Raw genomic sequence first — 27,382 nt, 5'->3', positions numbered from 1 at the left:
GTCACCGTCGTCCACCACGTGAACGGCAGCCTCCGTTTACAACTCCCGGGCAACCACGAAACGTTCCACTACATCGACCATCAACGATCGACCACACGAGAGAGAACGGATAAAGAGGGAGGGAGGGAGGGAGAGCGAAAGAGAGAGAGAGAGAGAGAGAGAGAGAGAGAGAGAGAGAGAGAGAGAGCAAGTGTAAGAGAACGTGTGTATGCGTGGTGAATGCGTAGGAGAGTGTGAAAGGAGAAAGAGGGGGTGGGGAACGACGGGCGGGAAAATGGAGCGCTTTCGTTCTCAGTGCGTTGATACGATCGCTCGTCCTTGGGAAAGCTTGTGTTTCTGTTATTCTGCTCCGTGTCAGTGCTCTAGTTTTATCGTCGGTCTCTCACCCAAACGCGATGGATCGCGTACTTTGCCTATGATTTTGGACCGATCGATTTAAATTGGTTCAACCGTCGTGAATCAGCGCGATGGAAACACGCATGGTGTTTATGTTTGCCGGGCGCGTGAATATGCGTGCCTCTCCTCGGACCGGTGGCGCCTTCTTTCAGCGTTTGGTATACCCCCGCGTAGCCGGGGGCGGATGGGAACCGGGGGTGGGAGAGAGAGTCGGATGAATGGAAAGAAGGAGGGGAGGGAGAGGAGATGCCGCCACCTTCGAATCTGCCTGTCAGCCGACACATTTTCCAGACTCGCGAAAGAACACGAAATACTGCAATATCACACTCGGAAAGACACTCCACCACGCCTCGTGTAATGCCCACGTGGTGCCCACTGATTCTTCCGGGTGAAATCACGCGTGGTCTTGTCACGTGATTGCCCAAAATGGTGCACCACTCCAGGTGCTCTGCATAGAATGACGTGTAGTGTTCTCCACTTGGATTTCGAGTTTTCTTTTGCGATTAGTAGTTGGATTAATAGCCAGACGTCAAGCACATATTTGATGATATACTTGAGATTTGATGAAAAACATGATGGTTTTGTTTATCTTCGTTTGTGGTTGATTACATTCCTGACTAAAGCGATAATGGGATATCCGATTGATTTTATTCGTTGGATTTGTTCGTATCCGATTAAATTCCGTTTTATATGAATTGTTTGAGAAAATAGTTTTGTACAGTTTCGGTTGAATAACGAATCAGGTCACTTGGCTAGGTCTCTGGTTACGGTGATTGTGAAATACAAATGAATTAGTATTAGTTAGATCGCATTGAGATCGACACAACATCTATTCGATAAAATCTTGTATGCTCGAAGAATATTCCGCTTAGTTTTGTTCGTGGCTGATGATTAAATTATTATTAACTGTCACTAGCGCAAGATTTGCACGAAATTTGTCAATATTCGTTATATCGTTTAATTTAATATTCATCCAGTGGTGTTTGATTCTTTGTTTGATAATTTAATTATACTTTCAATTATATTAGCAGTCATGAGTAGTAACATATACTTTTTCAAAAATTTCGTTGCGTGCTGTTGTCAATTTTTGGTCGCTCCTTATATGATAGGAAATTATAAATTTTTAATTTTTTATATTTTGCTGTTGTATATTTTGTCACTAATTTTGTCTATAATGATATTGAGGAAAGTATTTGGACAGTATTGCTCATATTCTCCTGAATATTTCCTGACAAAGTATATACTTAGAAATGTATTTATAAGAGATTATAAATATATATTCGAATTTAATTAAAAACTACGACTTTAAATAATTTCTTTGGTAACTGAAGCACATGTAACATGATTTCTTTGAAAATTAAGAAATATAAATTAAAAAGTATATTCGAGTGCAAGTTTCAATTTCGTATTCAATTAAAGATTAATTTCAAAATAAATTGTATTTACAAGAAAATGACTATAACTATGCTGTCACGATTCGTGCCTTTTGTTCGCTTATAACTCAACGCGACTTATATAAACACTTTGATAAAATTTGGTATGTTTGCTTTTCGAATCGATGTAAACTGTACATTTAAAGTACAAATGTATCTCGAGATAATTTATATGAAATGAAAATTATACAGTACTGTGAAATTCGACATGTTTTCGTATTTAATTTTCTAAAGAAGATTTCGAATATGCTTGATATTCTGTTTGATATCTCTTCTCTGTTGTATAAATGTAGATATACAAATATAATCACGATTTATACACATATCAATATTCGCCCATAGGTTTTTTTACTGAAATTTTTCGACATGTGCGAGGCTCTAAATAATATTCAATAGTAAAATGTCAATATGTGATTGCATATTTTTATGCTGTTTTTTTTTATGTTGTTTTTTTCGACAGATAAATATAAAATAAGATAAATTTCTTTTATTAAAGTAACACAATAACCGAAATAACGTCTCAATTACTTTTTCCTAAGAAAATATTGCTATTATTCGAGAATATAAATGTTAAGTGGCATAATGCCATTAATGATAAATGATATTGAATATATAATTGTTGCGTTGAGATTATCTGTGGATACTAGATAATCCGCAGTTCCAGATTTAACTCTCGTGATGATCCCGAGCTAGGAAACGGTAGCTCACTTTGATTCTTCCAATTGGGAAGCTCTAGATGGATAGGCGGATAGAGGTAGAGAGATGCAGAGAGAAGGCGGGAGAAGTAGCGGCAGGAGGGGCGAGCGCGCGTGGGAGGAAGATGGCTATATCGTGGCTCGGAAAATCGATGTTCAAATGCGCCACCACGTGATTACGTCCACCAAGCGGGAGCGTTATCTCACTGTGTAATAATGCGAGGCGCGATTATTTGCGACGACGATGATGAAGAGCGAGCAGTAGTGGGGATCGCTCCTCATTCGTGAGGTGGAAGGGCGGACGAGATCATGAATGAAAAGGATGGGAGGTCGTTTCCTTATCGACGCATGCTGACGGATACTTAAGCTGGCTAATTAATGACGCGTACGTGGATCGATATGGCCACTGCCTGTCATGCGGGAAGCGCAATTCGCTTCCTTGGAGATTATACCAGCCGGTGTCGGTTTCCTGGATCGGCCCGTTTATTCGCGGGGTTGGTGCCGCGCGTTTGCGCCCTCATTTAAAAAAAAAACTCGTCATTTTTTATTCGTTCGACGACTTTGATAGGGAGAAGTCTTTATCTAGAGGTTTTTGATGACACTAGATTTCTCGTAAAGCCCTTAGCAAATGCATGGTTGTTTTGCAAATAAATGCTTACTCTTATAGATAGTCAACAATCACATGGATCGTTCATCGATCTACACAATAGATGACAGATTTTTCGCCTTTAGAATAGTGATCGATAAGCGGCACGTGTTCGAACTAGTGACTGTTTTTCGCTAGCAATAAACGTTCTGAATAAACGTAATTAACATTATCGACAAAGTTTCTTGGATTTTTGTATTCTGCTTAATTCACAGAGATGTAAGAATTTAAACCGTAAAACTTCCTAGAGGGATCTATATATGTGAAAATTTCCAATATCAACTCGATTTCTTTATTATAATAATTCTTAAGGTATGACATAATGATCATTGGGTGAGTTAGTGAGCAGGCTGAATTTTCCACTTGGAACATCGTGTATCACTTACGTGTAATTGCATGTATTATGTACATTTGTTATCTTTTCTATTAATTTGTATCGACAGTGGATTTCGAGAGATAAGATACAAATCGTGCGGTTTGTGCTGACGGCGCAAATTCAAGATTGACGGGATCTCCCTCTGTATAAAAAAAGAAATTAACGAATTGGTAGGTTGATCGATCATGTGTTCGTGATTCGATGTGTGGAACTGCGCGCGAGAAGGAAAGGGATGTGAAACGAAGGTGCCAGTCCGAGAAGAAGTCGCGTAACTCGCGTTCCGTTCGCGATCGGAAGATCCGGTCTTCGGGCGCGTCGCGACAAAACGTGTTCGGGAAAAAAAAAAGAAAGAAAACGGGTGTTGTTCGATTGTTGATGTGTGGTGACACCTGCCGCCAAGGACGGGAGACTGCGCAGGGGGTTGCAAAATAATACCGGAAGTTACCCTCTGCCGGCAGTCTCCCCGCGTCCGCTTCCTCTTCCGCCAACGACCCGCGACTGGACGGCGAGCCTGATGGAATCGTCTTTCTTTTCTAGGAAAATGTTCATCGGCGGTCTATCTTGGCAGACCAGTCCAGGTATGTGGCAAAATGCATAATAGCATAATCGAACCGCATTTAACAATCATTCGCGATGGACGCCAACGGCGGCATTCATCCGGTCGGGAAGTCCCGTTTGCGAGAACGTCAGTCTGACCATTGCGGGCATTATCTCTTTCCGCGCGTCTCTTCACGGTTATTATTTACTGATTTATATGTCGACATGCGTTTCTCTCACGAGTTGCTGGGCATCGTCGAGGGGTATCATTAACAAGAAGTTAAAAAGCGGCCTTTTTTATGACGAGAATGTCATTATTAACGGGAATCTGACTAACGGACACTTTGACGGCTGAACTCTTCTTTTTAACGAGGTTTGATGCCATTACATGTTGCGCACTTTACTTCCATTGTTAAATATTAATCGGCAATTAAGCTGATAAAATAAAAACCTTGTTGAAGCAAAAACCACATTTTATATTAATCGGAAAACAAAATATATATCTCAAAAGTATTTGTTTTTTTTTATGTTAGGCAAAAATTTTTTATTGCAAAATATTGCTTTGAAAAGTTTTCAAAACTTTGGTGTGGAACGTTAAAGAGACTTGGTGCCATTTGTAAAGGCAAACTCTGAAAAATTGTAACAGACAGTTTGTGGTGAATTTTTCGACAGTGATTTAAAAATTGTCGTGATTGACGGTTTTATAGTTTGATATGTTTTTCTTTATTCCATGACGGAAAAAATGTCACTTATAAAAAGTTGGAAAATACGTTTTCTAAAACGTAACTTTGGAAAATTTTTGTATTTTCTATTGTTTTACAACTTGTGATGTACTTCTTTATTTTATGACGGAGGAAACATTACTATGCATCATCTCTGAAAAGTACCTTTTTATGTAAAAAGAGAAATAGGTGCATGAAAAATGGTAGAACTTAATGTCAAGTTTTACGTGTTGTATTTTGTTGTCTATATTTTTATAAATTTATACACTTGTGTAAAGTGTTAGAGATACCTCCGTTAATACATTTATTAACATATATTTGCGATTTTACAAACAATATATAAAAATTTTCATATTACCTACATTTTTTCCGCATAAAGTGTCTACACCAAGCCTTCTAAAAAGAAATGTCTCTTTGATTAAAGAAACGAGATTGACGAGAAAGTTTGAATGATAGAACTCGGTTTTACCTTGCATGAAACGTCGAGAAGTGGAAAGTATTGATATATGGGAAATTGATAGGAATTGATCGATCAACTTTCGTTATATAATGTCACTTAGATTTTCGCAGATTTACCAGGTCCGTTGTATGAACTAATGATGTGATTTGTCGACATACTTTGATATTGCGAGCAATGAAATATGGATAATTCTGATCTACTTTTTTATGTTTTATTTTCCAAAGTAAATAATTTTGTTGTCATCCCAAGCAAACGGTAGAAACATACCACTAGGATGTCAAAGAAGCAATAAACGGAAATATAAAAATGACGGGAAAAAACCTGAATTCCGACAGATCTTGATTTTCTTCTTTTGTTCTCCAACATGTACGTTAAATAACGATATGTCGCGTAATGATACCTCGCATAGCGTAGAGGAAGCTCATTACGAAATGGACGAACGGAAATGCTCGGGAACACGTGTGGTCGCATTTTACAGAATATTTATGGCGGTCATGTATTCGCCGCTTTTTCACGATATCTAATCAGGTCGGTTTGATGATGTCCGCGCACGTGTACTAATCTTATTTATTCTCGTCACCTACATACGTGCTGTGTTTATTGAAGATATTACTAAAGTCTTAGTAAGTCTCTAAGGGTTACGTTTTACCATGTTGATTTATAATAATTTATATATAACAAAACTTTTTTGAGAATTAAAATATTAACCTAAAGATAATTGCTTAGTAACAATGAATACATTTCATAACACATATTCATAATAATGATGTTATGCATATGGGGTACAATTATTATTAATAATGTCCCGAAGTATTATTATTATTATAAATAGCAAATAATAATACAATAATGTATTATTGTTTTGTGAACTTTTTATGTTCGAGATATATGTATTTCAACATGTTATAGAATTACAGATGTAATAAACATAATATGAAGTAAAGCAATTTCATTTTTTCCGAGAGACACGACATGTCGCTCGTTTTCATAACGTTCTTCAGCAGTGAATTCGTTCCAAGGAGAGCTTCCTGCTGAAAGAATACGAGTAGCGAACTCATTAGCGTTATTTGCCGTTGTTGCGTAAGTCGTACTTCCATCTCTCTCGTTTCTCGCCATCTTGCTTGTTCCACGCTTCGCCTTTCCGCGCTACAATTCGCTCCTTCTCTACAAGCCATTTACAGGATGTAGACGAATAAGTTTTATAAACTTTGCGGGCGCATAGGACGCTGGTACACGTAACTTTTCAAGCGAAACGTGGGGCCCGCGAAACCCCAGGCTAGGCGTTGTAAGGCGATAAAAGCTGCCGGTCTAACATGAATCAGCAGATCAACTTTCGTTTAATTTACACTCCTGCCGTCATGTTTTGAGAAGGTTGTGTACTAAATTACATGAAAATGAGGTCAGTAACCAAAGCGCTCTCTCTCTCTCTCTCTCTCTGTCTCTCTCTCACCATTTTATAGCAAAATAGCGGGGTTTATAGAGAATCCGTGTTTCGTTTTCAAAGTTACTTACATTGAATAAGTTGCTTGCATATTATATATACGTTCACGAAGTTTGTAAATTATCCGTTTATATTCTACATAATTGGATGACGCGCATTTCACCGTTGAGGTTTCTGTCTTCTCTCTTACACTTCTCTCCCTTTTTGTATTAAATATCTTGTTTAGTTTCTGAAATAAGGTCAATCGAACTAGACGCATGCCTTGTTTTTATATTGGATTATGTCTTGTGTGCCGTGTGCCGAGATATGTGATTTATATTAGACAATATAATTCGTATAACTTTCTGAATTGTACTTTGTCCAATACGTTACGATAATTTTTCACAGTTCATACAATAATGTAATGAGGACAACTAATGTAATGAGTTTTTAAACAATCTGTATATTAATATTCATAAAATTTTATTATAATTATTATACAAAAAGTCGTTATAAATTCCACAGATTATTTAAACTTTTTCTAACTTTTCTGAAGCAATAATATAATTTATCTGTTGCTGTAAACTACTAAGGCAATGAATATTTTTTTAGAGAAATATTACAATGAAACTTTAATATGTGGAAACTTTAATGAATCACGCGCAGTCTTTCTTGATTTGTATGTGAGAAACGTGATATATAATAAGTGAAAGTAAAATTTGCACGTTATTCTTTTTTTATTCTGAATCGACGATGTGATATCCGGTTCAGAAAAACCAATAGCCGCTGGAATAATATTTTTCTGGGCGTGTTTGAATGTGATACCGTAGCTCGACTGCATAGTACTGATATTGTTCGATACGAATAATTGTCGTTTAAATTATTTGCAACATTGAACGCAAATTGAATATATTTATAAAATTTATCGATAACTGCATTTATTCACTGGCTGGAGCATTTGCTATTTATACTTTCTTCAACGATTTTTCTCAGTTTACAAAGGTTAATTTATTTTTTAAAAGTTTTTCTTATTTTATCTTTACTTTTTGTTTGATAAATTTTCTTATAAATTTATGTGATTGAACTTATTTTATCTTACGCAATAAATTTATTCACGAATGACTTTGAATAATTAAGATATATATATATATATATATATATATATATATATATATATATATTATTTTATCTACTTTTCTAAAATCAATCACATTGAGGAAGAATATTATGCAATATTCTTCCTCAATGTGATTAATTTTACTGCAAATTAGTAGAGATATTCACTCATGGGATAGGTAAATCGGTGATAATACTACGATTATATAATTAATTATATAACATTATAGGTATAACATAAACGCAGGATTGTTATCCAAATAACTTAATCATTAACGAACGATGTATGTGTATGTTTTGTTATATCTATTAATTATATCTTATTATACCAGTCGTTAACGTTGAAAATTAAGTATCACATAAATTTGGTCAAGAGCATTCTCTGAAATTCGCGGTTTCGTACAAACGTGTTTCTTAACGAGCGCCATACGACATCTTCGGCGATCTAAACATTAGACTGACGCTTTGGGACCGGTCCAGAGATTGTGGAAACAATGTACACACTGCTCAGGGCTTACAAGCACGCGTCAGTTTACGCCTGATTTTCGTCACTCTCAGCGAGAATTAATGTACGAGCTCAGAACAACTGTCGTAGTTAAGAAAATTACGGTTCAAACACAAACGCGAACTATATTCTATAAAGAGATTTATGACGTATTTTATTAACTGTGTAAAAAGTTTTATTAATTATTTGATTAAAAATATGTATAATGTACAGAGAACGCGACATATTTGTTATATATATATATATATTTTTTTTTTTTTAATACAAATATATATTTTTTTTTTTTTAATACAAAAAAATTGAATGTATCTTTTGAAAGAAACGTTATATTAATAGATTTTTATTATGAATGGTTGAAAACTTATATAAAGAGTTTAGTCATTTGATTATAAGCGGATTTCGCGTTATTGCAATATTTTAGAGGATTAATTAAATGAAAGAAAATATCCAAAATACATATTACAACATTGAAAAATAACATTTAACTCAATTAATATGCAAGAGCAAATTGATTTTTTAATTGCTCAAAAAATTTATAGATGAATGAAATATGATTCTAAAGGATTTTGTTATCTTTCTCATAATTTGTTTACATTATTACGAGACACACACAAACACACACATGTTTAGGAAATTGGAATAAAAAATTTTTTTTTTTACAATAAATTTTTTATGAAACAATTTTTTCGAATGAAAAGTAAATATGATGAATACAAGATTAGAGATTAGTGTCGATCTTTTTACCTTTTTGCGATAATGGTATGCCAAACATGAGCGAGCACACTATCGACTTTCGCAGTAAATCGATCGCAAAGTGCGGACGAGCGAAACCTCTGACGTTTCCCTGTCGTCGTCGTCGTCGTTGGCGTCGTTCTCTTTGTCGTTGTCGTCGTCATCCTCGTTGTCGTTGTCGTCTTCGTTCTCCTCCTCGTCGTCGTCGTCGTTGTGGTTGTTTCCTCCGCTACCGTCCGTTTCGTCGTCGTCGTCGTCGTCGTCGTGGTGGTGTCTGATGCAATCGAGCGCAACAGACTCTACTCTCGACTCTCTCGCTATTTTTAAACGTAATTGCACCCGGCCGTTTTAATGGGCGACCAGGCATAGTGACGGAGATAGAGCCACGAGCCGACACGGAAAAATAACGGCAAAAATTCGCCGACAAATTTCACGGAGCACGTTAACCCGCGAACTTCGGATGAGAAGACATTAAACTTAGCTACTGCCGGTGGAAATAATGTTTCACTAATTCAGAGTACGAAGTCTCAATCGATCTTTCACCACTAGGGATCTATATTTCATGTGAACAGACGCGTATATCTTTTTCATATGATATTTCCACAAAGATATAAACTATTTCCTACAGATATTCATGTGCAGTAGCTTGTATATTTGACCAGAGATGCTTCCGTTCAATTTGCAAATGTTGGTCGCATTTTGTTCGGTATTCCAAGATGACTGGATTGATTTTTAATTATCGTGAATTATGCATTTTGCGATAAGATCACAATAACAAAGTTCGTCACGCGCCACTTCGCGTGCACGAGCTTAATGTGGGACGAAACGAGACGTTGGTCGATTAGTCACAAAACATCGACGTCGTCATCCCTAAACAACGCCAATTAGTACCACTCTAGAGCGGATTATAAATAGTACGTTAGGTAGGTCTGGGTTGAATTGGACGAGCTTGAAGTCGCGTATTAACTCGGATGACGCATTTCGTATGGATGGTGTCTTCCCGTTCGACATATTTTTAAGCTAATTTCAACAAGTGCGTAGTAACTCGATTGCTCCAGCGATATTAAATGAATTTAATCGAATTGGTGCTCAAGTAAAAATTATTTTAAAATTGCTCAAAGAATACGTAAATGAATGAAAATGGATGGAATTTAGGATACTTTTGTATAATTTCACTTATAATTTATTTACGTTATTGCGATGCACGTTTAGCAGAATGGAATTTGAAATTCGTTTATAATAAATTTTTTTATTGAACATTTGTCGATATAATTGTATTCAGCAAAGTTTCATAATGTATTTAATTTGAATTATTTGCATTATCTATTTTTACGATTCATAAATATTGAACGATTTTATATCGCAGCAATACTACTTTTAAATTGCACGACGGTTGTCAACAACGGTGAGTGTGAAGTTTCATCGCTCTCTATAACTGGGAAATTCAAAATATCGATGAACAAAATAAATATTCTCTCTTTTATTTTTCTGAAATATTAACGCAAGTCGTAGTTTGTTTTGCTCAGGCGCGCGGGCAAATGTTATTTCCGCTATATTTTACCAAAATATGCAGCCCGATGTGGTATGGCAAATTTCGGCTGGTGCATTCGTGAACGAATACGTGTACTGTCGCGGTAGAAATATTATTCAGAAATATTATTCAGATGGATGTCGTTTACAATTTAGCGGGTGCTTTAACAAATATTTTTTGCCTCACGGTGGTTTATCGTCACGCTTTCGCTATTGCCTTCATCGCCAGCTGCTTTTGCTATAACAAATGCATTGATATTACGAGCATAGACCTGAAGATTTAATTTTTTTTTTTTGTTTTTTGTTAAATAAAACGATAATGTATTATTTCAAAGCTTTATTTGATTATACATGACACAAGTCAATAATAGAATAAAATTACCTCTTTTGTTCCTATATACAATAGTTATTTTTATATATTTTTTTTTTTTCAAAAACAGATAAAGAAAAAGGAAAATAGAAAAAGATGTATGTTTTAAATTCTTTCGATAATATATAATTTTATATTTATTACTGTTATCAATCCATTCTTTACTTTTTTACCAGATAAAACTGTTCACCATCGTTCTATAGAAATAAAAATTTATAGTTGCAAAAGGAGTTGCGGATTTATTCTAAAAGTTCTGAAGACGAAAATCTACGCGAGCGCACTCGAAAATTTCAAGATTTAAATATTCAAGAGACTACTAATAAGATCTAAATAATTTAAGAACTTCTAAAGTTATTTACTAACATGTAGTTCTACATTTCTCACTTTGTATTTCCCAAAATTTTCCAAAGCTGTCGATATTCTGATATTAAAATAAGTGTTCAGCTTAGTTCGATTTTTAGGATAGCGATCGAGAGAAATGACAGTAATTCCGGGATGTCCTGTATATCCTGCAACACTTCCGCGCATAGAAGAAAGTTCGAAGGGAACGGACGGGTCGGTAGCGCGACGGTGAACGTGGTTTTGAATATGTATGCACCGGCAGTCGTTCGCACGGTCGACGAACACTCTTATCCGCGAGCATCTCGTTTTGCCGGCTCGCAGATTTCGAACAAGAGGCGCCTTGTGCCGATACGCGTACGTTAGAAAGAATCTCATAACAGTCGGTGCCTCTTGCCTTATCGGGCAAACCGTCGTCACGACCGTGGCTCTTTTTTTTTCCTCCCGCACATCCCCTCTTTCAATCATCCTCTCCCAACCTCGTATGCGTCGACGACAGATAAGCTGAAACTCCTCCAAGATAAAAAAAAGTAGAACATATAATGTGAGGAATTGCGAAAAGACTCTTAAATAGACGAGAAATGCGTCATACCAGCCGACGATTTATAAAATCGCGATGTCACGTGGAAAAAGATGGCACACTGAATTCAATGAAATCAGCACGAGAGTGTGGAGTATCTTGGCTTCTAGAATAGCGCTTTGCGTTTGTTCAAGTGTTGCATAGTCGGCTTTGTGGAAAGTAATGATTAATTGTTGTTGAATATGTATAATGTGTAATGTACAGTGCGGCGTATGTGGTCAAAGTGCGGCGGTTATGTATTTATTTTCTTACCACATTTGCTTCTCGTAGAGGTGGACAAGTTAAGCTTGAAACAAACTTGCACGAATACCAATTAAAAATACAAGTATTAATATATCAATTCCACGATACAATACTTTTATATATTACCTAGTTATTAATGAATTTGTAGAATCGTAATGTATAATTAAGTTTTTTTTAAAACTTTAATATAAATATATTTATCACTTATGCTGGCTTTTGACATTATACTTTTTAATAAAATCCAGATAAGCTATAAATAATCGATACAATACCACACACACACACACACACACACACATAAATGGAAGATACGTTAATTATTTCTTTTACATTCAAAATTGATATATCAACATAATATTGATACTTTTTTATTCGCCTTTAAATATCAACGAATTTTTTCTTATAACATATAACATATAGGAAAAATGAGACGAGTTGCGGACTTGACCTGCGTTACGATTTATAATAGCAATTCTTTGATTTGTTATCGGCCGTTTCGATCGAACGCGGAAAATGGAATTTCAGAAGAGAAATAGCTTCGGGAAAAAATGTCATAAACCTTGAAAAAGAACTGGCGTCCCGAATATCATCCCAGTATAAAGGCCCAAAATAAAATAAAAAAATACATTTCTCTACGAGTTTCTCTACAATTTTAATTAACTTGATTTTTATTATTGTAATTTAATGATATGTATGAATCCTTTAATCACTGGGGTGTAATCTTTTTTAGTTTTATTATAATAAAATTTGCCCGACCAACTCACTTTCTCTCACATTCACGTATTGTATATATTTGATGCCTTTCGTGCTGGAATTAATGTAATGCACCGTGGAGCATGTATCGTGCGCATCGTTTGAATTACATTGCTACTGATGTCGCTTAATAATGTCATGATTTATCTCAAATAGCGCGTGATAATCTTCACAGTTGATATTTACAACACTTTCGTTTCGCGAAATTGAAACGCTTGCATTCAAAATACACCGTTATTGCTTCGCACGCTCCAATTCGCTGTAGTGCCTTTGCCGAGTGCACCGAGCGTTTAAGCTGCATTACGATTTGTCCGACGTTACTTAGCGCAATCGCGATTTCTCTCAGATTGTACCTGGCGATTTTTACGATACTTTCGTTTCACGAAACAGAAGCGAACTTGTATTCCACGCACACATTGGACATTTTTCCACTCTGTTAACAACATTAGAAGCATTCGACGGCTGTTAGCAAAATATGAATCTCTTATGTGCACGAAAGGAGGTAAAAATCGTTTTTTTTTTCACGAATAAAAACAAAATGCAAGAATCTTTTCTTACGTCAATATTGTTACATAAAAGCTTACGAAAGTGGTGTACTCGATAAAACTCAGCTATGAAGCTAGAGCTGTTACAGAACTCGTACGATTGAAAATTATCTATAATTATAAAAAAAAAATGCAATGTTAGAGGAGCGCTACTTCGTACTAGCGATAGAGGGAGGACTCGGAGACTGCGGATTCTCGCATTGGAATTACGATTGCAGTTTTCTCGCAATGGTTAATAATAGTAGCGGCTACTTCTCCTGTAATAGAATACGAGGGTTATTACCTTCGACATTTCCGTTTTGCGATACCGTAGCGTTTACATATAACAGCTGCATCCAATGCTTCACATGCTCCGGATCGCAGTGGAATCCGTCCACGACGATGGACGCGGAGTAGTGCATCGCGGAGTGCATCCAGCGCATCGTTCCCACTGCGCCTCTCCTCCTCCCATTCCGCTCTGGTGGTCGTTCGCGCCAGATGCTTCGTCGTTTTCTCCTGTCGGACGCACGTGCTGCTCGTATCGTTTGTTCGGGCACCGGCCGTCGGAGACTGCAAGGTAGACGGAGACTGCGGGAGGACGGGGCGCGAGAGGATCGCGTTGATGCGAGCATAAATGTTTACGCTACGTGTCGCTCGATAACGTTCGTTATCGGCAGTCTTTCAGCTTCGCGTTTCGCGCCGTTCGCCGACTCCGGATACGTTTTAACTTGCACCGCGGGGATGCGAGCGATTGCCGCTCGCTCGAAGCGGCGACCGCCGCCACGCGCGGCGTGAATCTCGAGATCGCGCTAAAATAGAATCGACCATGATGGTTCTCACTCGATTTCGATGGTACGCCGTATATGCTTTAACTCGTTTAATATTTCGAGAAAGTCTCGAAAGGCTAAAATTTTTCTTAAGGGACGGTGGGATAAATGCTCTAATAATTGGGGAAACATGCAAAAAAATTATTGTAAATTATTATATTATAAACGTCAATCAGTTTAATTATTTTGAATATTATTTTAGTTTAATTATTTATTAGTAAATATGATGAGAATATTTTCCGTTAAATCATATGAGAGGCGAGAGATAAAAAATATCTTTAATGTAAAATCGCTGAAATTTAATAACATTAGAATATTATTTACATAGTTGGAAAATGATGCGGCCGCCATTATCGCATTGTCACAATTACTTTAATTGATTTTAATCAGATAGCTTATTATTAACCATGTATTGCAAGAAATTTGTTACGTAAATATTTTAATTTTTTTTTTCAATTTGGAATTTTTATATTTTTTTAGTTAGTTTGCTCTGATTTAAAATAATTCGAGAGTACTTACAATTTTGTGTATTTGTTTATGATAATTTAAGTTTATATTTGCGTAACCTTAGACTGTTCAAATGCTATCATTAGCAGTTAACATTTTTAGAAATCAAAGATTAGAAATCCTATATATAAGAAACTGATGTAACACAGCTATATTAAAAAAAAAACTGATATTTAATATTCTTTAAACCTCTTGATCTGATAAGCTGCTCGCTCAGACAGCTCCAAATAACATCATTAAGCGTGCGACGAGCGGCAAAAGCCAACGCACAGAATTAAAATTCATGTCGTGTATCGCATAGCGGCAACTAAGAAATTCAATTAGACGACTCGACGACCATAAAAAATAGTATTAACCAATGATAAATAATTAGACCATCAGCCAAAAATAAGATGGTGCGCGACTTTAACCGAGATGCAAGCAAACATTTCTTTCGATCTGCATCTTTTTATTTTGAGATTTTTATAAACAGTACACGCGAGTGTATACGCAAGTTTTATGTGCGTAATATTAAAAAAGTTTGTTTTAAAGGATGCGGCAAGCTATATCATTCTCACTTCTTTTAATAAATCCTGTTTCCCCTTTGAAAGAATGATTACTTAGTAAATATGATTTGTTTTACCATACGAACTGTAATCATAATATGATGTTATTACTGCGAATGTTAATCTTGATTGATGCCGGCAATGTATTTTAATGCAATCCTTCTCATATTTGCACCGTACGCGTAGCTCAAATTTAAACTTTCTTGGAAAAAGGGAGAGATTTAACAATTTTGGGGCAGACAATGAAAAGTATGGTGAGCTATAGTTGGTGAAGCTGTGCAAAAATAAAAAGTCATTTCTAACGAACCCGTGAACGGGAGCGATGTGTGCAGCTAGAGCGGGTGGCTGCTCATCGCAAGGATTTCCTGTACGGCATCGGAGTGCTTTAGTTTCCAACAATGGCAGTCATATTGCTTTGCCCCGCATTTCCTCCCCGTCTCGTGTTCATTCCTTCCCTACCGCACACGAATTCATTCAACGTTTCCAATTAAGGGGTTAGTCCACTTTGCGTCGGCAGTGAGGTGTGACTTTGTGCCGCGGATGCGCGCTGTTCTCGCACGTTCTAGAACTTCAGTCGACCGAAACGCCCATCATTAAAGTTGCGCGATTACACGCGTTTTGACGCGGGCAAAGGTTTGCTGCGCACACTCGAAAAAGTAAGAGTCTTGCATAAGATTAAGAAATCAAGAAATCTTGCAAACCTCGACTTAAGAATCTAAAGATTTCTTTCGTTCGATATAAAATCCACGAATCTTGAATTAACGTTGACAGATTTGGTAGTATTGGGAACATGCAAATTTAAATTCTAATAGTTTGAGATTTTATAGCTTTAGAGTTTTGGAATTCTCTGAATTTTGGAAGTGTTGAAACTCTAATGTTCAACTTGCACGTACCGTCAATTTTTTTTAAAGAAATTTTTAGGAATCCCAGATGTCGAAATTTCTTTTTTAAAGTATTTATACTTTATAATATCTATAATCTTTGTTTTTTAAAGCATTCAGCTCCTTAGACTTTAAGTCTGTCGGTACATTACGTGCATAATCATATACTTTCATTTGCGAGCCTGTAGACTGTATTCAACCGTAGTATCAAGACATCTGATGCACATAATTATAATTACGCATAATGAATATATGTACATTGATATAATCACTATACGTTGTATAAATCTGATTAAAGTTCACATTATATAATGACTCGATTCACTAAAGTGAAGGTTCGAGGATTAGAGGTGATTGCGCGCCTCTAATCAGTTGGCGATTAACTACCTGACCATTCATCATTCCGTGTACTGTATCGTAGACCTTAATCAGTATTTATCTCTCTCATGCTAATAATACTTACTGTACATGGTTATCGTCAGTCAAAATTGTGCACTGTGGACATCGTTTTTTAAAGCGACGTTTTATCTGCGGTAGTATTGTGACAAGTGGAACGAATATTGTTAATTTAACACATTCATTTAAGATATATGTCACAGGTGGATATTAAAAATGATGTATACGTTTATCATTACATATTTTTTTTCTGAGATATTTTATAATTATCGTGCAACACATCTCGGAAATTTAATTAAAGTCGCAAAAATTCTTATATGAAAATGTCGAGAAAATATCACGCGATAGATTTTGAGGATTTTCATATAGATGATTAAAGTTAACCAGTGATACATATAATTCTCAAGGGTCCGTAAATACGTTCACATTGCACACGTACATCTGCCATTATTGATTTTCATAATTCTGATGGCACTGATTTTATCTTTTCGTTTTCTGTTTTGCCACTTTTTACCGAAATAAATATTTCGTATAATTTACTCGAAGTAGAGATTAAAGTAATATGAACTGAATTATTATTTCTCTCTCTCTCTCTTTCTCTCTCTCTCTCTCTCTCTCTCTCTCTCTGCGATATTCATGCGGGCGGTAATTATTCTAATTTGATGTTTAGATTTAAATATATTTTGTATGGCGTTTCAAATTTTTCGTCAATTTAATTTAAATGCAATTTTGTCTGTCACATTTTCAGATTACGAATGCTGAATAATACATGACGCGCTGAAGCGCGAATTATTCAAATGATAGAAAGACGTGATGCAACGATTGATAGTTAATTTCGTATACAAAGAATATTCGATCTGAATGTATTTTGTAAAACGTTAAATATTTTGAGAAATTCGGCTAACACACAGCCCCGGGGTTTGTTATTGCGGTGTACGCGATGCGTCGTGTTTACGCAAGGTCGCCGCGCTAATCATTTACCTACCGACGTTCGACCGAAGCAGATAGCAACGCGTGTCGGTCCGTGTATCGTCGCATTACTTTTCGGCATGCGATTATTCCCCATTATTGAGAATTAGTAATTATCAATCCGTTCAATTACTTAAATCACGGTTCGTCTGGTTTGTGTAATAAAAAGCCGTGATAATATCGAGCGCTTATTATTAGTATTTTGAGGGATTTACACGAAATGCTCATATTCGGAACCGAATTTTGATTGTACATTTTTGAAACGGTCGGTTCATCACGTATTAAATAGCCATTAATCCGACTTTATTAGTCGTATCGTACGATGCTTATATATCGGTGACGGATTAATTTTTTTCATTGTTCATAAATTTATTAGTTTGCAAGGTGTATTAAGCAGAGTGTAGCTTGTTATTTTCTTATAACTGATCGCATTTTTTAAACTCATTATTCTTTAATTACAATATAATAAAACCCATATCGCGTACGTATAGGATTAAGAGTCTTGTGATTGCAATTAGAAGAAATCTAAGAGGAGGAGGAAAAAGCTTGGTAGATATCGAGCGACAATAGAGTCGTCGGGGAATGGTGAGATGTATCTTATTACTTATTATTTTATTCATTACTTGCGAAATTAATCATCATAGACCATATATGGCGCATTGACTTAGCAATTTCAAGTTCTTTTAAAACATTTATATTTTATATTTCATAAATATCAAAGATCAGAATCAGACGTTTATATATTTTTTTTAATGTATGTGAGTATGAGATAAATAAAATAAATTACTGTTTGTAAAACATGGTAGGAAAATTTAAATAACTTAATATCTGTTGATAAATGTATAGTGTACGCAGTAATGTACGTAAGAAATTAAAAGACAGAATCAGCTGAACGATAAAGATTAATATCTCTTAAGCTATTACAATTAACGGATAACAGATGCGGGGTATGCATGTAAGCGCGGTTACGAGCCTGGGTGAATGCGATATACGTCACTTTAGCTAGTTTAAAAGTACTGCTGTAATTAGTGCAATATGAATGCATGATATAATTATAAATATGGGTTCGCACAAGTATTTTATGTCATATTCTTATCATATAATAAGAATATTTATATTTGCTAATTATGTGACACTAATATAATAACCAATATAATATAAAATAATATATTAAAATATTTGCTTTATAAAGTAATGCAATGTAATGAATATTTCAAAACAAAATTTAAAAGCTAATTTTTCTGCTACCTTTAAGATTTTGGAATTAACTTTTTTTTTATCTTTCTAACAAGTAAAATACTGATAAGGTGTTATAAAAGAAATTCAGTTGATACGTAGTTCTGCGAACATCAGCGATTTTTTTCTAACGTAGAAAAAGAAATTTGATTGGCGAACCAGATGAAGAAAATTCGCCGAATTTTCTCGATAACATATATAGCGATCGCGAAAAATGTCGAGGCCGAGAGCCACTTCCGCAACGGGAGCGACATGGTGCGCAAGCTTATCGAGATCATCCGAAACGAGCTATTGTCAGCACGTGGTTAACCGTGACTATCTAAATTAGAATCGGTGTTGACGACACGTCAGCCTCCCTCGTACTCGGCACGTTGGCATTTGCGGCCAACTTTTATATCGTCTTTTATGTCCGCGCCTTTTATGCGAAAAATTTCCGCGTAGCAGCTCATGCGAGAGAAGCAAAGGTAAATTTACGCAAATCGCTTTCGATAATTATTCAAAATGGAGCGTATAAAGCATACTGAATGAACGAGCTATTGTTTGAATGCATCATCTAAAGTCTGAGAACAGTCTCATGGAGAGGCTAACTCTTATGGGGATTCTGTAATCATGACTTCTTAATGATGTTTCGTAGTCGCGTGAGTTATTATTTATTGAGTAATATTAAAAATTTCTTAACACTTGCTTTTTATTTTAAAGATAAAGATATTATTTATTTCAATTCTGCATTATCAAGCGAAATGGGAGCGAGATTCGAGAATAACTTTATTCCTTAAGAATTTTTCACAAGATTATAATCTTTCGATAACTTATAAATAATCTACGAAAAGTGCGATTTTTGTGTTTCTTTGATGATTCCAAGTTATATACAAAATGATGCTATTATACAAAACGAGCTTTACAAATTCCGTGACGTGATAAAAGGCGGTCGGATGTAGATAGAGGCGGGTAAGGTGATAGGTTTTTACGCTGACTCGTCGCTGACACGAAGTGGCTTGGGTTACGTCGCAGTGGTAAAGATGATCGTCGAGAGGGAAGAACATGCTTTGACGCTTGGAAAATGTCATGGAGCGAACGTGATGCATTTCGAATGCGAGTCATCTTTAGCTCATGGAGCTAAACATATGTCAAACGTTGAACTGTGTTTATTTTTTTATTTTTAGTAGAATTTTCAAGGACTGCGACTCCAAAAATTATAACTAAGATTATGATATATCCAATTCTAATGACAGAAAACTTTGCGCTATTGAAAAATCATCTATTCCTTTTCAATGGATTGATTGAAAAATGCACTTTGATTTTATTACGTCTTTTACAACTGACTCCATAATTATTCAAGCTGAGAAGTTTAATTTTATTTACGTATTTATAAAAAAAGACACAACCTAGACACTTTTAAATTATCATTTATTTTCAATTTTAATGCAATACTTTTGTATATAATTAAAAAAAAAAAATAGCATTATACTTACAATGATCAATTTAATTTTTTTTTCAATGGTGTAAATTATTGCAAGTACTAATACAATAGACTAATTAATGATAATGATAAGAAAAATAAAATAATGATTCTTATTTTAATTTTATACAGTTGGGACATATGTAAAGGGGTTAATAGGAAAAGATAGGAAAGTTACAGATAGTGGAAAATATAGAGAAATTGTAGAACATAGTGAGGAGAGAAAAGTTCTCTCTTACTTGGCACGGTATCACTTTACCCAGTTTAACATTTCAACATGTGAATGCGCCATCCCGTGCATGTAACTGCGAACAGTAACGTCTTATGTCCTCGATACGTACCGGGATTTATAACGATCGATTAATGTTTAGTTGCAAGTCGCCGGCATCGTCGTCGAAAGTGGCGCGTAGCATTCCATACGAAAGTCTCTTCAACTTTTTTAACCGTCATAACATCGTATTATCTTCCATAACCCAGTTTATCATTGAAGAACGATGAACTATTTTATTTTAGAAATAAATGTTTGCGCTAATTGAGAAGTAATTCTTATGTTTATAGTCTTATAGTCATATATAACTCGGAAGTAATTCCTATGATAGGATGTGTAGCGAAGTAAAACTAATTGAAAGATATTGAAATAACGATCTTCATATCAATAAAAACCGACACAGTTGTTACATTAATTAGTACATATCTCATTTGCGTTAACTAACAAATTTTTGTTTCTATGCGCGTATCGTGCGTGTTAAGAATTTTTTTATGTTAGAAAACGGAAAATGTACAAGGCTACACTGACATATCTAATCGATTCTAAAGTTTGCCGCAAAAGATAATGATTATCATAAATGAGTAAATAAAATACCAGTATCTTCTTTATATTAAGAAAAAGACGTTTTCTTATCACTTAATATGTTTGTGTCTGTCATTTAACTATCGTAACGTATAAATCGAATCGTTGATTACAGGAATACATACTGGAATATATGCCGCGTACCAAAAAAAAAAGTTACGAGATAAGCGTATAAGCAAGTAGCTTTTTGCATGTTTCGCACTTTTATCGCAGGCGTAGATAGGAATATTTCTCAACAGAATCGTTCCCTCCGCCGTGGTTATGTGCTACAGGCTAGGTCAGGCTCTTCTCTAGACAGAACGCTATAAGCGCGAGAGAGACACGTGCACGTGTGCACGCACGTATACACGAGCGAATAGACCACCCCCCAAGCCATATCGAACCAGTTAGACGAACAACGGTTACTTCTTAATGGACTCACCATGCTCGTCCATTACCTAGCGTGACACGCTTGCTGTCCCCCTCGACATGCACGCTCACGCATCGTGCAGCTATGGGGCATACGTGACACCATTGTCACGCGGCTCTAACTACCCGCGAGTTCTCGTTGACAAACGCGACCCTTTTCGCGACACGCGGTTCCAACGCGAGAAAATCGGCGGAAACAATAGGCCGTTTTAATTCCTTAATCTCAGATCTGCAGGTCTGGTTCACGTTTATCATGTGATGTGGCCTTATGATTTGGAATTTTGCATTTTGTTTAATATAAAAATTTATATTATATTTTATAGCGTGAAAATTTATATTATATACTGTATGTTAAAAACTTTACAAAGGTATACTTGACTGTAAATATGCAACTTTTTGCATTTTTTTTTTAATTTATATGCCGTTAGATTGTTTAGATTTCAGAATTTTCCGATTGTTACGCAAATTTAAATAATAGCAGTAGATCTTGTATTACTTGAATTTCTTACCATTAGAATTTAAATTCAGAACTTCTAATAATATTGAATTTGAATGTACTGACAATTATATATCGTATTATTGGTTTCCAAAGTTAGAATTCAAGAAAGTCGAGATACTAGAACTTCTATAAATTTTTATTTCTATAGTATGGAAATATTGGAATACACTAATAATTATCTCATATAGAGAGAGAGAGAGAGAGAGAGAGAGAGGGAGAGAGAGAGAGAGAGTAAAATGAAAAGACAGAAAGAGAGCTTGTAAATTAATTTTTCACACAATTAAAATGTGTTATCAGACTTCTCTTATTATATTTTACTACGATTTTACTCTTGGCCAAGTTTCTCTAAAAGAATGCCACTTTGTGGCGTTTACATAATTCGGCACGAAGCTCGGCATGCGTACGGAATCCGTCACGCGGTTCTCGCAAATTTGCGGCTGACCACGTGGGCGGCTGATATTTTCGGGCGCTTTCATGAACCACAGAGCAGAAATTTATGCGGACCACTGGGAATCGCGTTCGCGGAAGCGCGAGGGAAAGTGGAAGGAATACGACAGCTTTAATCCTCGGTCATTAGTGCGGCTTCCGCGATGCAGCTTGCGTGGGCCACTTTACACACCGCATTAGGAGGCAAAACGGTATTTTCAAAGGATATTCTTTCGCGATTTTTTTTTATATCTCATAAAAGCAGGTTGCTTTGTAAGTAGAACGACTCTAAGGTGCTTTTCTGTGAAGAAACTGTTTTAAAAAATAAATGAAGCTCTTGAATTAAATACTAAAAATAGTTTTAACTATTGTTGAAAATATTTGCCAAGATTTATTTAGCATTGACACTATAAATCTGTATTTATTCTCTTTTATATTATTGTTACAAAATAATGTCATTATCGTAAAACAGTTTTGTTTGACGGGTCATAGTGAATTACTACTTCAGATTTATTATTTCTCTGTTTGTTTCATTTGGATAATTCCTATTGGACTTTTTAAATGAAATTATTTGTTAGTTGTAAGTAATGGAAAGTAATGAAAGAGATCTTCTATGAAATTACATTTTTGAAATACAATTAAATGCTTATTCTATAATTTTATATTTCTTTCGTTAATTGTAAGTAGATTTTGCTTTATTAAAATACTATATAATATGTTATTAATTAACTACATTCTATTAATTATTAAATATTTTATGTTTTATAATAAAATGTTATAAACATGAAGTTTGATTTTTCTGAAGGAAAATCGATCATATTAATCAAAGAATTAATAATCGAGAAGAGAGACAGCAGGATTAGTTCTGGAATGCTTTGTATATACTTGCGCAGCAAACTTGAGAACAATGCAATAAATGTGCTATACGAGAAACAGCAGTAACTAAGAGTTAACAGAATGAAGATGCTTGCGCCAAGTAACACCCTTCCTACCTTTCAACCCTTCGCCCCTCCCTTTTTCGTCGTGTCATTCCCGATCCCTTCCTACGCTGCTTGCCCGTCGAACTAAGTAGATTACTCAACAAGTGGCTGCCAAACCTTACACGGTCACCAATGGCTTTAGTTTTAACACCATCTTCCGTCATTTCGTGATAGAAGTCGAAAAGTGGAACTTTGAGTCGCCGTATATTTGATCAGAGTTCGCGATCATATGATGTTGTTGAAAAAGAAAACAGCGTGTATTAGTAATTTTTAATTTTAACATACCTAAGAATGTTAAAGAAATAAACATATTTTAGCGTTTGTTCGATAACTGTGAAAGATGAATTTTACTCTTTCTTAAATGATTAATTTTTGTCTTTCAAAAGCGCGTTTATAAAGCAGAAACTTTAATTAAAGTTTTTTTCTTTCCATTTTTGTGATTACTAGCGATCTAAACGTTCTTGATTACCGCTCAATCGACGCGCCGATCTGGCCTCCGAACACTAATTGGTGATTAACTCGTTCATTGAAGGCAATAAGTTGGCTGCTAGGTTTTGCAAGTTCTTCAGTTCTGTAATTCGGTCAACGGGAAGAGACTAAAGTTGTGGGAAACGAGAAATACTTGTATATATAGACTCATTCAAGTGGGTTAGTAGAAAATCATTCTTTACATCGCGGTGGCCTAACAGTCGCAAACGCGCGGCGGAAGTTTTCTTGTGAATATTACATACCACTGGCCGCAGACGGTAACGATTTCTTCCAGTCGGAGGGGACTGGCACAAACTAGGTAGGCTGCATTATCGGTGTTATAGACGGAGGGACAGACACGAAATGTCGTCAGAGAACAATAGTAAGCACCATGAGGTAAGAATATTAAATGCCACAATTTGACGAAGCACATGCGTTTAAATTCGAGAGCGCAATTTAATCGAAAGTCTTGCTGAAAATCGATATATTTTTCTTCTTCCTGATAATACAGTTAGTAAAAGTGATATTATTTCATATCACGTCGAATCCGATCTCTCCAAGTCAAATTATATATTAAATAAAAATTATATCTTTTTTTTTATAAATTAATAATGATACGATTTTTTTGTTTCTTCAAAAGTGTGGCGAGAGATACGTATCATTCATTCAGCAATAAAGACACAATTGTCTATGATCGTAAGCGCATCTCATATGAGAGAGTTAAATAAATTTCCGTAAAAGAAATTGGAGAAGAGTAAAATCGCACAGTTTAGCTTGCGTTTTAGTATACGCTACATTTTTCAAGGATTGAATTCCTAGCTCGCGTTTCGGACGGATACCCAATTTATCATCTCGCCGTTATGCACATTACTGCACTTGTTATTCTTATATCATGGTATATACTCTTGCCGCTTTCTGAAACCAGTTTTTCTTTCTTCATCTTTCACCGGTTTCTCGGTTTCTTCCAACCGAGAGATTCGCCGGACTTGTTTTATCGTTTCTTTTTCCCCTCTGCCTGCTCTTTTCTTCTCCTTCCTTCCACAGCGTTTCGTCTTATTTCCCTTTGTCTTTACCTTTCTTTCTCTCTCTTTCGCTCTCTCTCTTTCTTTCCTTCTCTTTCTCTTTCGCTCTCTCCTTCCTTCTAGCGAACTAAACATCCTACGAACCTTCGAGGCCGTGACCAAAGGTACCAAGTTGAAGGTACCGACGGCCTTGCGCGCCTTTTTGCCGTAAGTTCTTCCGGTACAGTCGCCATCAACATCGCATCACGTCTTCGCAGCATAGCTTTTGAAATAAGTAGGTTCAAGCTACAAGTTGCTAATACAAAGACGAAGAGTCTGTTGGAAAGTAGAAGTCAAATATTAACTAAAGCACTTTCAAAATTGTCTTTTGTAGTTTTGTAAACATGTGTCAAGATCAATATATTTATAAAACAATTATACATTAATACTCTCTTTAATAATTAGATATTTTCGGTAAATAATAAACGGTAGTTTTACAAGCCTGTGAAATTCGAATATTCTTGTGATTCAAAATATTATTTTTTTACGTTCACGTGATATTTGACTTTTATTTTTCAAACCATTGCATAACTTTTTATATACAGCCATTGACAAAATTATTGGGTATTCTTGCTTTTTCTAAATTTTTTATAACTTGCGTAAGCCAAAAAATGAGTTATAAAAAACAATGGTGGACCAAGCAAACATTAGTTTATGTGGTTATTTAAGAAATAAATGATAACATTTATAAAGATAGTGTTATGTATTTCTTTATAAATTGAAGAAATTGTTAAATAAATAGGTTTTTTTCGTCCTTTTTTCGTCGTAACAACGCATAGCAATAGATTTACGATGATATACAGCTTTAATAAAAGTAATATTTTGTTAATTATAGTTTTAGGGTTGATATCGTAACGACGTGATTTTTGCGCTCCAAAATCTGAAAGATTTACATTCTTTATTGGAAAAATATAGTGATGAAACTAAAATTATTTTAGATCAGACTTATTCAGCTTCCAGAAATAATACGAGGCTATTTTGAGTTATATCAGCGACTTGATGTATAACCAGTATTGGAATGCGCTGCGCGAATGCACTTACTTAGCCAGCCGCTAAAAATAAAGTACGCAAACTTATTTCGAGACGCGGTTGTGTCCACGCTCGACGTATGCGACAGAACGTGTGTAGGTACGGTGCACGTAATTACACCCACGCAAACAGAAATCGATTACAAAAAAACCCGTCGAAAACGAATACATCGTGGCGTGCATGAAAAATGCCAACCATAGAGAGCCTGATTGGAAACTACGGTGTGCACAAAACATTCTAGGCCGAGTATTTTTGCAGATGAGAAATTGGAACGGTTTGAAGGATTGTCGTCAATCCACCTAGTTTTTAAAAAAAAATCATGATAGAGATACAGAATATAAGCTGTGATTAAAACGTTCCTATATACGGCGCCCCCAGAATTATTACGCGTGAATGAAATTTTCAATTTTATTTATAACTGTGATTTATTCAAAGTTTATGTAGGTTGATGAAAATCTTCCAAGCGCGAATTGAGTTAGGCTTTAATTGATGAGTATTAAATCAGACGAGCGACGAAAATATTATAGAGAGAAATTTATTATAAAAATACAATTCTGGGAGAGAGAAATTTTAAATATATATTTGGCGCGCTCGTATGATGAAAGAAATAAAATTTAGATTCGTAAGTAGACTGCGTGTATTACATATGCGCAATCCAGTTATTAAGAATTTAATTTTCGGAAAATGTTTATACGAACTAGTGACCGTGATCAATTTGTTTCTTAACTAAAATTCAGTGGGTGACCGCTAAATTACCGCTGCAGGTACCGATGCATCGCGGCGCACGCGCTCACGTACGTTATTACGCGCGTGCATCCTGCACACGCATTATTCCGCGGTGCTTTATACGGCACACAACGCGTTCGCGTGTATATTCATCCCAACACGCATACGCACGCACAAAACATTCCCTTTACCCTGTACCCCTTTCCTTCATATTTATCTAATGGTACGTCCGCGTGTTTCTCACTCTGCGTATGCACGTGAATTCCCATAGTGTGGAGGAGAGGAAGGGGGAAAAGGGAAGGGCTATGGAAACTGGCGGGTTGCACGTCGCGCGGGGGCCGGGACGGGATTAGGGGCGCATGTGTAAGCGACGTGTTAATGACATTACGTAATACCGAGCAAGCCAATCAATATGGCAGACACTGTGTGCACTCCGGTGCACGTCATGTCCCTCCGCGCGTTATTGCATCGGGCAACGTCAGTGCCGCATCCGAGTGCCGGAACGAGAGTGTCCACGTGCGACGAGACTCGTCGTTTCGCGACACGGTCGACCCTTCCGTATATATATATACATATATACATATATATACACCTGCGGTCGAGATTTATGAGGTTGTATATGCGGAGTTCCTTCGAGAAGAAATTCCGAAATCGGAAGCGCCGAACGAGGACGACCCGCGGAAAATACATCATCCCGAACTGTCATCGCATGTAGATCAACGTCCGAGTAGAGAGAGA

At 35.9% G+C, this 27,382-nt stretch overlaps 1 protein-coding gene across 3 annotated transcripts in view; it reads left to right on the top strand.

The window, feature by feature from the left end:
• LOC105205369 (RNA-binding protein Musashi homolog Rbp6) overlaps nt 1-27,382 on the top strand; it is a 594,533-nt gene that overhangs the window by 1,054 nt on the left and 566,097 nt on the right. For 2 of the 3 annotated variants that reach the window (XM_026130366.2, XM_026130364.2), the window contains exon 2: nt 4,084-4,124. In XM_026130366.2, coding sequence (XP_025986151.1) covers nt 4,084-4,124 — 41 coding nt within the window. Of the gene's footprint in view, nt 1-185; nt 4,125-27,382 lie in introns of those variants that run through there. The other variant, XM_039452221.1, reaches the window with a different exon arrangement.

This window comes from Solenopsis invicta, chromosome 7 (genome assembly GCF_016802725.1).
Source record: "Solenopsis invicta isolate M01_SB chromosome 7, UNIL_Sinv_3.0, whole genome shotgun sequence".
NCBI lineage: Eukaryota > Metazoa > Arthropoda > Insecta > Hymenoptera > Formicidae > Solenopsis > Solenopsis invicta.
The sequence above is the reverse complement of the archived record's forward strand: the minus strand, read 5'-3'. Positions and strand labels throughout refer to the sequence as shown.